This window comes from Anarhichas minor, unplaced genomic scaffold, assembly GCF_050575085.1.
Source record: "Anarhichas minor isolate MPS153535 unplaced genomic scaffold, ASM5057508v1 ptg000074l, whole genome shotgun sequence".
Lineage (NCBI taxonomy): Eukaryota > Metazoa > Chordata > Actinopteri > Perciformes > Anarhichadidae > Anarhichas > Anarhichas minor.
In genome coordinates this window covers 11,289,113-11,302,894 of record NW_027466520.1, presented here as the reverse complement: position 1 = coordinate 11,302,894, position 13,782 = coordinate 11,289,113, and the positions used below count along the sequence as shown (strand labels likewise).

The 13,782-nt window shown below is 42.3% G+C and overlaps 1 protein-coding gene across 1 annotated transcript in view; it reads right to left on the bottom strand.

The window, feature by feature from the left end:
- ofcc1 (orofacial cleft 1 candidate 1) overlaps nucleotides 1-13,782 on the bottom strand; it is a 79,927-nt gene that overhangs the window by 48,062 nt on the left and 18,083 nt on the right. Inside the window, exons 11-15 of the mRNA XM_076080892.1 lie at nucleotides 12,700-12,820; nucleotides 7,690-7,932; nucleotides 4,121-4,269; nucleotides 3,850-3,964; nucleotides 2,794-3,097 (exon numbers count right to left, since the gene is read on the bottom strand). Of these exons, the coding sequence (XP_075937007.1) occupies nucleotides 2,794-3,097; nucleotides 3,850-3,964; nucleotides 4,121-4,269; nucleotides 7,690-7,932; nucleotides 12,700-12,820 (932 nt within the window). The remainder of the gene's footprint in view (nucleotides 1-2,793; nucleotides 3,098-3,849; nucleotides 3,965-4,120; nucleotides 4,270-7,689; nucleotides 7,933-12,699; nucleotides 12,821-13,782) is intronic.

Genomic DNA, 13,782 nt, shown 5'->3' with positions numbered 1-13,782 from the left:
ATGAAACAATAAGCTAATCTAATTAGTCATTTGGGTTCAAACAAACCCAATGTAACTGGATCATTCAGTTAATGTGAAAGGTCAGTTAACCCTGTGTGCCTTTAGCTTATCTCTACGTTACTAAATACACTCTACTGAGGTAAATCAGGATAATTATCATCCAATCAAACATTATTCACAAAGACAACAATGGCAACGCAAACACAACAGCACTAAAGCAATAAATTAACCTTCAGATTTCTTGATCAAAACTTGTCTTTTTTTTTTTTTTTTTTATCTTGGATTGTGATGTCAGGTTTGGTTCTGTAATAGACACCTCACCACAAACTCATTTTTCAATGGGGATTAATTAACTTAAGGCCTCAGGAATATAAACTTCCAGTCTCACTGTCAAGCTCTGCTGTGTGTGTACGTTATCGCAGTGACAAGAGGTCTCCAAATACTTGTCCCGATTCTGAGACAAACGGGTAATGAGGAAAATCCAGGCGTCACACCACGCGCGGAGAAAGTGATCTCCACACAGCACACATCAGACACAGAGAGGCATGAAATGGGAAGGAAATGTCTGAAACTCCCAGACTTGACAGAGGACTGAGGAAGGGGATAATTTGTTCTTCTCCTCGCTGAATTGGATTTCCATTTTTTTGGCTGGGTTAAAAGTTCTCCGTCCGATCGTCCCCTTCAAACTTGACGTAATCTCCTCATCTGAAGGCCATAATTCGCTCCAGAGGTAATGCAAAATGAACAGATCTGTATGCAAATGAGGCGCAAACGTCAGGTCGGCTTAGGGATCGGCGTGGATGAGGTGTTGTGCAGGACACCTTTTGATCCGTTATTTCACTTACGGATCGGGTTCACTTCCCAAGCAACCTTCTCAGCTAGCTGCGAGAATGTGTGTGTGTGTGTGTGTGTGTGTGTGTGTGTGCTGAAGTCCATGTCTGTGTGTGAGCCAAGGTACACAGCCGTGTTTGTTGAAGAGACCTGGTACCTTTTGCCTTGTGTGGCAGAACATAAATCTCCCATAGTGAGTGCCTCCCTCTCCCTCTCGTTCTCTTTCTCTCTCTGGAAAGGCAGTCAGTGCGTTGGGGACACTTCCCTTGTGGGCGTTAGGATCTCTGTGGGGGGTCACAGGTCAGTAGGCGGAGGAAGCGACAAGCTGTGAAATGTAAAAGACCAATTTCTTCCACATGTTTCAGTGCTGGGAGAACACTGCCAAGCTGTCAGCCGGCATCACGTTTAAAATGGGCCAGGGTGCTACCCAGCAGACCTGTCACAACTCATTTGTAATTAAAAAGCCTGTGTGATGTTTAAAGCAGAGCACCCCAGAAACTTTTGAGGACTGTTAAATAAAGATGAGCTGTGCGTGCAAAAAAAAAGAAAGAAAAAAAAAAAGGGGGGGGGGGGGGGGGGGGTGTATTAATAACAAAGAAGCTAGCCAGTTGCCTTTGTAGTAGATCAATACCAAATGAGCCTGGATTTGATTCCTGGCAAAGGCCAGGATGTTGGATTACTGAGGTGGGAAACAAGAATAGTTTGTTTTTTGAATATCAGGAAGTGGACTCTCATTGCTATTAACAGGAGGTCATTAGTCACCTCTAGATGTGGTTACAATTGTGGTATGACCACAATTGCCTGGAACACCAGAAACCACATCAGAACAGTTCATCGGTGCATCTGATGGACACATTCAGGATCATATCAGGCGTATGGAAAGAAAAGCAAAGCAGCGCCAGTCCATCACAGACATAAAACATGGAAACATCATCATATTCACACCTGGGAAAGTCTCAAATAAACCTGACCTGCATATCTTCGGACTGCAGGAAGGAACGACAGCACCCGGAGGAAAGTAGCACAAGTGAGGAAGGAACATGCAAGCTTCACACAGAAAGAGCATTCTGGTTGAGAAGCGACACTAACCACCGAGCCAAGAAGCAGTCGCTGCTATCTAAAATCATTTCATGATGGATAATGGGACTTAGACATCAGAATGTCTTCTGTTTGCATTATCATATTCAAAAAGTAGTCTGTTAAAGCCAGAACATCTACGTATATGTAATGATAAAGAAATAAAACAACATGTGTCTGCCAGGTCAAAATGCTTTGTTTAGTTTAGCTTAGTTAGACAATAAACGGATACAAATAATGCCGTACTGTGTAAATGTAAGACGAAGTGACTGCTAATATTCCTATAATTTACTATTCTAACATCTAACTGCTAAGAAAAGTTCAAAAGTAGTACAAGTACCCACCGCTCATTTACAAAACTCATTTTTTGAATTGCTCGGTATAGTACTATAAGCATGTGAGTGTTATGTGTTGCACCGGATATTCATTCATCGTTTCTTTTTAACAACAAAAGAAACACAAGAAACTTCAAATCAAAATGTTCTGATACTGTCCTTTTATTAGTTTATATAATGCTTCCCATGTCATCCTGCCAAGGAGGGTTTGTTTACTTTTTTAAGTATTATCAAAATGCTTTATCGGAATGCGTTAGAAGATCGGTGTTGAGCTTGCTGCTTAAACATTTGCCTTAACTCGCACTTAAGGCTACAGTGTGTCTGTTGGATTTTTGCATTTAATAAAAAAACAACCTTTGTTTGATTTGACTTCTGTCTGTCAAACTTGGCCCAAGTCTCTACACCCAACCCTACCCTGGAGCACATTCACCTCAGTGGAGGACTGCTGTAAGTGAGGCCTGCCATTCTTCTCATCCCAGTGCTTGTGACATTAGGGTGACATTTTCTCCCCACTGTGGCATAGTCGGGGGTTTTAACATTGGACCCCTACCTGGCAGAGATGAGGAAGAGCAAGCGGAATCAGCTGACAGGTGGAGAGGAGACCCCCGGTGAGAATGCACCACAGCGGGCTCGCCTGCTCTGCTGCTGGGGCCCGCATGCGGCTGCTGTTGAGGGTATAACTGGGACTGGGGATGAATGGGCCGGGTAGTGAGCTGGGGCTGGAGTGGCAGTTGGCCTTGCGGTTGGTCATGATGCACCTCAGGTTGGGACACGGCACGGGGGTTAGGTGGGGGTATTGATAGGGTGATGCAGCGCTCTGGTCCCCCAGACGTTCCGGAAGGGAGCCTCTTTACCTGAAACACCACAAACAAGAGGGAGGGTCTGTCTGTGTGTTTGAGGTCTCAGTGATCAGTGAACATTAATATAACCTCGAGTTAATGTAATCAGCATGTAATGTTCATATCATTCCATTGCATCACCATTGTTTTTGGGGAAAACAGCACGTATGTGTAATTACACTACAGGTGTTCGTGATCAAACTGCAGACGTAGCTAACTATTAGCGTTTGTCATAGTGGGCCATAATGGCATAAAATAATTTAATTAAGACCACAAATGTGCCTAGTACAAATACTGCACATCCTATTGCAAAGATGTACAAAAATACCTTTATTTTCATCCCTCGGAAATGAAAGCAGTGATGATAATGCAGTAATGTAAACAACATGTCACAGTCGAAGGGACAAATAAAGAGACCAACCCAAGCCAGAGAGCTTTGTTCTGGCTTTTAATTTAATTAAGATGTTTACTAATCTAATCAATGCATCAGCTCAAATGCATCCGGAATTGTTGGGTAAAGATGTGGTTCTTGTTTGCTCTCTGGGGCCAATTTCCAATTGCTTTTATCATAGAAAACCCCCAAAATCCAACCCCGTCTACCCAGATCCACCAACCTGCCTCCCAAATAATAGGGGACGGTCAGAGTGGGGGAAAACACACGCAAGCATATGATGTACCCATACCTGCACACAATTATGAATATAACATGAACAAAAACAACAGATACGCGCATGCACATGTTTCCGTCATTGCACACACACACACACCTGAAAGTACAGGTTGCACAGCCAGTGGTCTAGATCAGAGGAGATGACGGCTTCAATCTTTTTGAACTGGTCCAGTTGTGTGTTGGGCTCCCCCCTGAGCAGAGGGGTTTTGAACCTGGGTCAATGACACATAACCGGTTGTGGTCACTATAATTTCGTGTCACTCCATGTGATGTTTTGCTGAGAGGCATTGTAGTTTAGCAACCTATAATACTTATGTACATATACACAAACTCCTTGAGGTCCATCAGCTAACTTTGATCTGACGCACCTGCCCTGGACAAGGCCGAGGCTCGGTCCGCAAACAGGAAATGCCCCCCAAGCCAGCACAGAGCTGATGTGGCTGCTGTGTCCCGGTAGCGCGATCAGTTGGAAGACCAGGACCATGGAGGGGACGACCTCACGGGCTGCAGGTAGGATCTGCAGACACAGGAAGGCGCAACAATTCACAATTCCACTCACCGGAACACACATGCCTACAGGCGCACACATTAACATATACACACATATGCAGACACATCGACACATTGGCACAGACAATACTACAGTACTAAGCAGGCATGGACTTGCTCACAACCAGGAGGCCAATGGCAAACAAACACACGCAGAGTAACAAACAGGACAGGAGCCCTGAGGGAGGCACTTAATCTACATCCTAGACTTGAATCCTCTTTTAACTTTTTTTCCAGTTTCTTTTCAGGAACCTTCTTAACTGCCATTCTTTCTCGTCCGACTCGGCACATTGCCTAACAGGAGATGTTGGAATGATAAAGGCTGTCGGCATCAAATGCAGGGTGGAGGAGAACTTGAGATTGCCGCTGTAGTCTCTGAGCTGACGGTTGCTGCATATCCGATGCAGTGAGGCCGCCATCAATCAAAACTGATGATATTAAGGGTATCTCGCATGAGGCAAGAAGTGTTAGCGGTTAGCAGTCGATGGCAAACATTCTTATTTACCCAGAGAACGGTGGGTTTGCTTAAAAAATGAACTGACAGTGAGGTGTGTGCCACTTCATCCATCACTGGGTGGAAATATTTTATCCCTTTATTAGTTGTAATGGGAAACGCAGGGGACTTGTTTTAACACATAAATCATGTGTATCCCTCCCACCCATCCCTGATAATCTGCTTTTGGTATGCACCTGTGAAATGATGGGTAGTAGTGTCTGACTCAGGACACAAATTTATGGCATAATATCACGGATTATGGATATTGAGGATATTTCATATTATTAATTTGCTGTAAGAAATATGACCTGCATAAATAGTCATTTGTGTGCGAGTGCATATGTGTGAGGGAGACGTGCGCTTGTTTGCATATATGTGTATGCTGTGAGGTTTGTGAGGCTGGATGATGTGCTTCAGAGGTCTTCTCACTTCCTGTGTTAGCTAGGGGAGCTGCTTAAACCAACAGACTGATGTCTTCTCAGTTGTAAAAAGAGAGTACATGTGTCCACAAAAGAAGGGACGACATATTATTATTATAGTTCTTTGTCAAATGACTAAACCTCCTTCCTCAATGATCACAACATAGGACAAAATATTTTAATTTAAAAAAAATAAAAAATAAAAATAAAAATAAAAAAATAAAATATATATATATCAAAGATCTCCAAAATCACTTCCTCTGACCTTTTATCTTTTTTTCAATTTTCTTCCTGAGTCCTTCTTCTTCCCCCTTTAATAATAAAATGTGGAATCTTATGCCTATTCCCATTCGGTGCACAAAGACCGTGGGCCCGACTCCTCTTGTGTGCTCCCACTTGCCAGCAAATCCAAGACATCTCCAACTGAACTGCACTGTTTCTGTCTAAATCCAAACCCAGACGCACAAAGCAAAGGGTGATTGAAAAAAAAAAGAAGGAGAGAGAGAGAGGAAAGGAAAATAAGCTCCTGGCTTCCTCTTACCATCACTAATTCCTCATTTCCTCTTCGAAGGCACTGCAAGCACTCCTAAAATCGCACGCTACAGTGTGGGCAAGAGGGAGGGAGGGAGAGAGAGAGAGAGAGAGAGAAAACATCCAAGCCAATCCTGATAGTGGTGGAAACGCTGATCAGATTTGTCTGAGACTATCAATGGGGACAACAACAACAGGTTTGTCTATAAAGCACAGCCGAGGGTTTGGGGAGGAGAGGAGGTAAGGAAGAGTGACACGAGGCATTTACCATGCCGTACTTAAACCTTTTTTACCTCTGAATCAGATCCCAGGTCCGCATTCAGTTCATGCCAGTTTTTACCCCGTCCTTTATGTTTGATGGGAGCTGCAGACAATATTATCAGGATGCTCTCGCTCAGTGAATACGCCCACTAGCACATTGGCAGTGTCCACATGTGCTAAATGCTCCGGCTAAGGCCTTTAGAGTTGCCATCAGAACACTGAAGAAGCCCTTTCTCAGCCTGTACAAAACTATATGGGGGGGGGGGGGGGGGGGGACACTGGATTTAGTGGCTTCTGTTTTAAGGTTTCTCTTGTGAATCTTACGCACTGTGCACACATCATCAGTGAATACACATAAACAGGGATCTCTAATCCACTGGTCAATATCAACCATCCAAAAGGAGTATGTAGGTTTTTAAGATTAGTACAGCCTCTATAGAGGATGTTTTCCCTCATATCAAGAGGTTTAAGAAAGTGGTTGTGAAATTTGCATTGATTTCATCGAATGTAATCTGCTGTGTTGTTTCATCAGAAGAAGCAAATGTGAAAACACGTTTCGTCTGTGACCATACATTGGAAATGGAAGTTGAGATTTCTAATACTAATTTTAGTCAATACTGCCTAACTTTTCCATTTCTTCTTGTATCCGGCTCAACCATGTTACAGACGCTCAAATACATGCAGAAAATAAACTAAATTTTTCACTGCATTTGTACATTTTCATTCCAATAAAACATTACTTCCTTAAATAAATGAATAATTGATCTTGGGTTTGATTTACATGCATGGATTAAATGTCATGTTTGAAAAGTTGTTGTTTTATTCATATGGAGATCCCCGGAGAAAAACCCAGAGGCTGTGTGAGGCATATTTTCATATGGCGTCTTTTACAGCAATATAACTTCTCATAACCCTTTCAATCTCCACTGCAACTGATGAAACCAAGCGAAACCGAAAGAGGAATTTGGAATTACTTTGGTAAATACAAAAACTAAAAACACATTGTGGCGAGTTCTGTCATATTAGCAAAGCATGTTCTATTCTTTGCTTTTATCTGAGGGGACTGTTGGTTTTTAAGATTGCGTTTTACAAAAAAATCTTCCATTGAATTTCACATCAAAGGCTTCGTCCATGTCATTGGAATTTAGCGTGATTTAATTCAGGTTCCCTTAATGTCAAAATTGCTTTCAGATAAGAGATGTTTTATATTTATTCTAATATTTCGCTGGAAATAAAAGAAATATTCAAAGCAGCTTCCCCACGCATCATGAATTAAGGGATTCTTATTAAATGAAATGCACAGTCACAAATCACAGCCGGATTCTGTCCTCGTTGAATAAAAACACATTAGTGTCAATAGAGCGTCTCTTGCATGTTCTCTTTCAAATCTGCAACCTTGACTGTGAATGTCAATGCTGACTGCAAACAAAACATTTGGAGTTCATAGTAAATGTATTTTTTTTTTAGAATTACGCCATTTATGTTTTGCCACAATCCAAAATTTAAACAAAGCTAAACACAAACTGAAGTTATGACTCTTGACACATTTATCTTAAATGTTCAATAAATCCATATAAATGTATTTACTACTATTTTGGATGCCTTGTGGACTTTTTCAGATTTCTGAATTGTTGCAGTATCATCACCATTCATGTTGTGCTTCTGTCCCACATCTCCTCACCATGAATAGGCTCTGGTTGAGGTGCAGGTCGGTGTCCCAGAAGCGCCCCCGATGCTCGATCGGCTCGGTGGACACCGCCCACTGTTGCTGCTCTTTCTGACTGCACCGGGCCAGAGCTGGGCCCCCTAGACAACTGTGAAGGGCCACACTGACCGCGTAGAGGCCCCTTGGTAGCTTGTCTCTGGTGGCTCTTAGGCAGCACACACACACCTCCACAGGCTGCGGGGTTGTGCTCTGGGTCACCTATAAGACACAAAGTGCAGAACATACGATTTTACTACAGTATCTTATCAATTACAAACTATGACAGACACATAGTAGAACTGTAAATGTACTGTACATATTACACTTTAAAGAAACAAACCAATATTGAACTCAATTATATGTATTAACTCTTTTATTTTGTAAAACTTTCATACCTCACAGAACAAAATAGAGATGTTGCATTGTCAACTCTACAACTATACCCAATATTAGAGCTTTACACTTATAATTACAGTAAGACCATACAGTCAAGTGTTTGTTGGTAACCAGGGTGCAATTGATAATCAACTGTGTCAAGCTAAAAGACAGTTTGTCTGTTTGCTTTCGGAATTTACCACTAAACCATCAACTAGCGGTAATTAGTCAACCTGCCTCTAAAACAATTTGTTGACAGTGTGACGCTACCATATTGGCCAACGTTGTAAATGCTATCAGCAAATATGTTATCTAATCTACATGTGTAACTACTGTTTGGAGTGCTATGTAAATAACGTTTACTTTGATACTCAATTGCACTGTTTTTCCACAACACCTCCTCAATGATACTTAGCTGTTATTTAAAATAGAAATCTCTCACATTTCATTGTCCTTACAGGTTAATGGAAACTCGTGTTCGTTTTAACATCTCCGTGACAGTGCCAAAATAAACATTATAGGCATCAACAACTTTATGGCAGAACACTTATATTGGATTGTACTACCTTGTCCAGGTGTACCTAATACAGGTAGTACAGGTAACACCTAATAACGTTGCCACTGAGTGTATATTTGTAAGGAATAGAGTGCTGCAGGCATGACATATTGTTGTGGGCCTACCCAGATGTTAGCATCGCACTGGTTCCCTCGACAAAGAGCCAATGGGAAGTAAAAAGCTAAAATTAGGCTTTGAAAGAGCAACACCACGATCGCATGACTTCACGTCACCACCGCTATGCTGACTACTGCTCAGCGTGATGGCGTTCAGTTGTCTTATTTCACCACTTGTTAACCTTTTTTAAAACTTAAAAATTCCGAGGTGGGGGATTTACTAACGTATCTTATGCCCGAGAACAAATTGTTAAAATCTCTTTAGCTTGCATTAACCACAGATCTTATTTCGGGGATCTAACAAAAATACTATTCCAAAGTCCTGGAGGTGCAAACATGACAACTCATTTCAAGGTTTTAGGACTCATTCCTGCACTACTCTATTGACACACATTGCATGTAATTTGGTAACGGAGTGAAGTGAGAGAAATATCATGACCTTGCTGTGTGCAGGCCACGACACAAAACAATAAATAGAAAATCAGGATGCACATCTGGATATAAGACAGCATGGCCACAGTAAAGGAAGGCTTGGCTCTTGTTGTAGCACAAAATCTACATGTGATGATTTAATTCCCCCATTTTTTGGGGGAGTCATCTTTTTTTGTTTTTGTTTTTTGCTGAACAACTGAAGTGTTTTCGTCCAATTGCAGTCAAGCAGTCATATATGTAAGACATGGCCAGTACAGCTGCAGGCTTCCATCTGGTGATCTCCATTCAACCATTTAGGGGCTAAGTGCCTTGCTTCAAGGGCACATCAGCATTCCTTGATATCGAAAGTTGAGAGTGGCATTTATTTTCCCCTGGCCACGCTGCCCATTCAGAGGATGGTTTCAAAACGCCAACCTTCTGGTAGCACGCTCATCCCACTAACCTTCAGGCTACATCAGCCCACTTGTTGTTTATTTGCTTGTTTGTTTTGGTGACATGTGCCTCTTTTCTAGGGCTTAGGATGAGTAATAGGGTAAGCTGGTGAGACAGTTAAGTTATATATTTCTTTTTTTGATGAAACATAATCGGAGAACAATAGAAATACAAATTCAGTCTTTTGTCCCCTATGGCATCTGTTGAACAGCACTGAATGAAAAGTCAATCTGGCTTAAACAGAGCCACTTGGTCTTCATTACCATTTAGATCTTTTTAAACTTCAAAAGCGATGCTGGTTGTTTTGTCCATCCATTTGTTCACCAAAGACTACCGGGCAGATTGCCGTGCTATTGTCTATATGGACATTAATGTTCCCAAGAATGTGATTGATTTTGATGAATGCTTCACCTCGATTCCACCGCTTTCATCTAACCCAAAACTTCCACTTGTGTACAGCAAATTACAAAATCATATCAGATCTTTATCCTGACCAAACCTTTCCAATCCTTCCCTTTCTTCTCCTATCCCATTCAATCCGAGCTTATCCTATCCTGTCCCACCCTCTCCTATTGTATCCTATCCCATCCTATTCTATACTGCCCAATCCCTATCCTATTTTATCCTGTCCTTTCTTTTCCCATCCTATATTGTCAATCCCATGCCATCCCACCCTATCGCATCTTTTCCCACCATATCCTATCCATTCCATCCCATCCTGTCCTTTCCAATCCTATCCCATTATATCTGATGTTATTCTATTCCATCCTATGCTATCCTGCCCTATCCCTTCCTTTCTTAAATGCCGGTATTTCTTCTTCTCTAATCATCTAAGTTGCTTCTCTTAATTCCCATTCATTTTCAACTTAATGCGCATTCATTTTATGTACTCAAATTTACACCGCGTTGACCATCTCCCTAGGGCTAGTTCTGAGTGTCTGGCAATTAAAGCCCTCAATTCTAATCAATGACATAGTAGCACTCAGGGCTACATGTGCACACACACTCATATTCATACATGTTTTACAGTATACTGTGTGCAGTGCTGTCACCAAACAACTGAGACTATCCCTATCCTTCTCCGCACACTTCACATAATAACCTAACACCGGCTGGCGGTGCCCATTGCTCTGCTAGTCTGTGAAGGAGGGGGGGGAAGGTGTGTGCTGAGCCCTCCAGTAATGCCCCTCAATCTCCCCACTGTGCGCATCTTTGCATACCAAAACAACAAAAACAATTTAGGCAGAAGTGAAATTAGTATAATTGGTGGCAAAGCGGTTTAGCCCACACATCTCACATTTGGGGGGGAGGTGATGGAGGCCTCCAAGTCCCCACACTGGAAAGAGATGTATGCATGAGGACTGGAAAGGGAAGAGGAGGAAGATGAGAAAGGACAAAAATAAGCAAAAAAAAACAAAAAAACAATAACATCAAACCGGTGTCAGATTTCCACTATGTATGTTTTTCATGAGGTATTGTTATATCCGGCCCACATGCTCGCACAGGCGACATAAGATACAGTCAAGACAGCAAGGCGAAGGTAAAAGGTGAAGTGAGCCAATTTTCCATATCAGAGGTGGTTTGTTTGCCCCAAGCCTGAGTTGTGCCTAAAGTGCCATAACATTACAGCACTCCTACAGATGAGATCAAAGGCTCTAGCGAGGGATCCTCCGTGGTTTTGCTGGCAAGCAGCCGTCCTTTCGCTGAAACATCTTTTCAGGGCTTTCCACACATTGACTGATCACACAAAATGCACTCTTTATAGAGACAGGAAATGCCACATACAAAAACTTCCTTTCTTTCTAAGTATGGGCTAATATTCAGAGATTAAGCTTTCTCGTTAATTATTTTCATTTTAATTAGTAAATCTTAATTAACAATGAACATTTACCCTTAAAATTTTTTGGCTTCGGAATGAAGGAGGGGGGTGAAGAAAGGAGAGAATAAATATGACAATCTTTTTGGGACCTCCGGGCAGGATTACTGATGCAGGCTGCCTTAGTTATTAAACACGTTCTAAATTAAATGCCTCCATGAATTTTGCACAGAAATATATTTTCATAGTTTTGCATGCCAAATGTGACATTTTATATTTCAGATTCATCTCGCTGCAGTAATTTTAGGGAAATGTCATATAAACAAAGATTTTGTCATTTACCAAAGGAAATTACTATGCGTGGCAGGTTTGGCCATTGCTTTCTCTCTCTCTCGCTCTCTCGCTTTCTCTCTTCCCCTCTCCCTCTTTGCCCCCTATTCTGCCTGTGCCGGTTGTTTCAAGTCAGCAAGCCATAAAAAATCTTTATCTCAGTGAAACACAGCAATTTGGGAGATAATCGAATGGTGACTGGGGGGCACAAACGCCAGTCTGAGGAATTATACCACAATCTCCCCTGCATTTACAACCTTCCTCAAAGCCAGTTGTCACCCTGGAAGGAAAGCCCCCGACTGAAGATTCATTACATCTTTAAGCCAGCACGGTGGCATGGCAGCCTCATCCCCAGATGCAACACAACAGCACACTCCTCCCACAGCTGGTGATGCTACCGCTAAAGCTGCAGCTTCCTTCTCTCTTTTCCCACTTGGTTCTCTGTTCTGTCCTCTCCCTCTGTTCCCCTTTTTCATCTCCAAAGACTCCTTTTTCCTCCTACTTAGATTCCTAAAACCACAGACAACATCCACACAAAGCAGGCAGGAAAAAAACAAAAATCTTTGTGTGGCTGAATAGTTAGCATCTGTATGGTGCCTGCATGTGAATGTGCCTTTGTGTGGGTATGTGCACATACACTACCCATTAGTGTAATGAATAGCATGCAGGAATATACAATATGGGGTATTATTTCCCCATTCATCACATGATTTCACATAATTACATCATTGGACTGTTTTTGAACAAACAACCCTGCATTTATTTTAAGATTTTGTAAACACTTTTGGGATCAATACGTTCCTCTTGTGTCTCCTCCTGTGCAACAAACCGCTTAGAGATTTAAAAGGTATGTCACTTCCTGTTTGTGTGCTTTCTCTTTCCAACGTTTGCTACTCAGTCCACAGTCTTGAGTGGCTAGTGGAGCTTACCTGCCACGGGGGCCGTGATGCTGAAGAAGAGGATTGTGGGAGCTCTGTCATCTGCCCGTATTTGGCCATCGCTTCCTCTTGGCCTTCCCCCAGCACTCTGAGTGACAGGTTTTCAGTGGTTCTGCTGCTACATGCACAAACACACACACACACACACAAACACGCGTATACAACGCACAAGAATACAAGAAGCTAACCCTGTTAACAGCCACCTGCATTTTGGACTCTCTGTTGTTCCACTCTGTAGCCAACAGAGGCTCAATCTAATAACAACATAACAAAACACTTTCCACTGGGTCCCTCTCTCTCTTTCTCTCTCTCTGCCTTTCTCGGCCTTTCAATCTTATCAGTGGTAATGTAATAAGCGGTTGCTTCGCTCTGTCTCCTCGCCACCTCTCTTAATTCCTCAAAATAAAGCAATATCACAGGGGCCCTGGCCTGCCTGTGACTGGGGATAAGATGCTTGTAAAAACGAAGGATAATTCAGCAAATAAATGCTCGGCATCAAAGGCAGGCACTGGGTCTTTCTTTCCTTTCTCTCCCTCTCTCCCTCCTTACTGTTCGCCTATCAAAAGTATTACATGTGCTTTCATCAGTTCACAACAAGGCACAATGTGCTTCCTAATGCAATTACTCGACCTCCATTAAATCAGAAACAGTGGAAACAAATGAATTACACATTTGTTACAAAAACCACAAGTCAGCTCCCCGTCTCTCCTCTTTATTTTTTTTTTCTTCCCTTTCATAGGCGTAGGGAGAGAGAAAAAGTGAAATCATTTCTCATTAAATTGCAGGCAGATGTAGCCCTAGGTGATGCATAGAAAGTCTCCCATGTCTAATAGCCACCCACCATTGATATCAGAAGGAATTTACAGGGTTCAAGGCTGTCGAGAGGAGGTCATCGCGCTAAACTCCGAACCACATTAATCTGACAGGGCTGGTGTCCGACTACCACCCACCCATAAAACAACCAAACACAAGAGAAGATACTGATGTGTACAGTAGTTCCTTGATTTTATCATGTCAGCATGGTAGTCCGTAATTGCTAAAAACTTAAACATGCTAAGCCGATCGCCCGAGGCG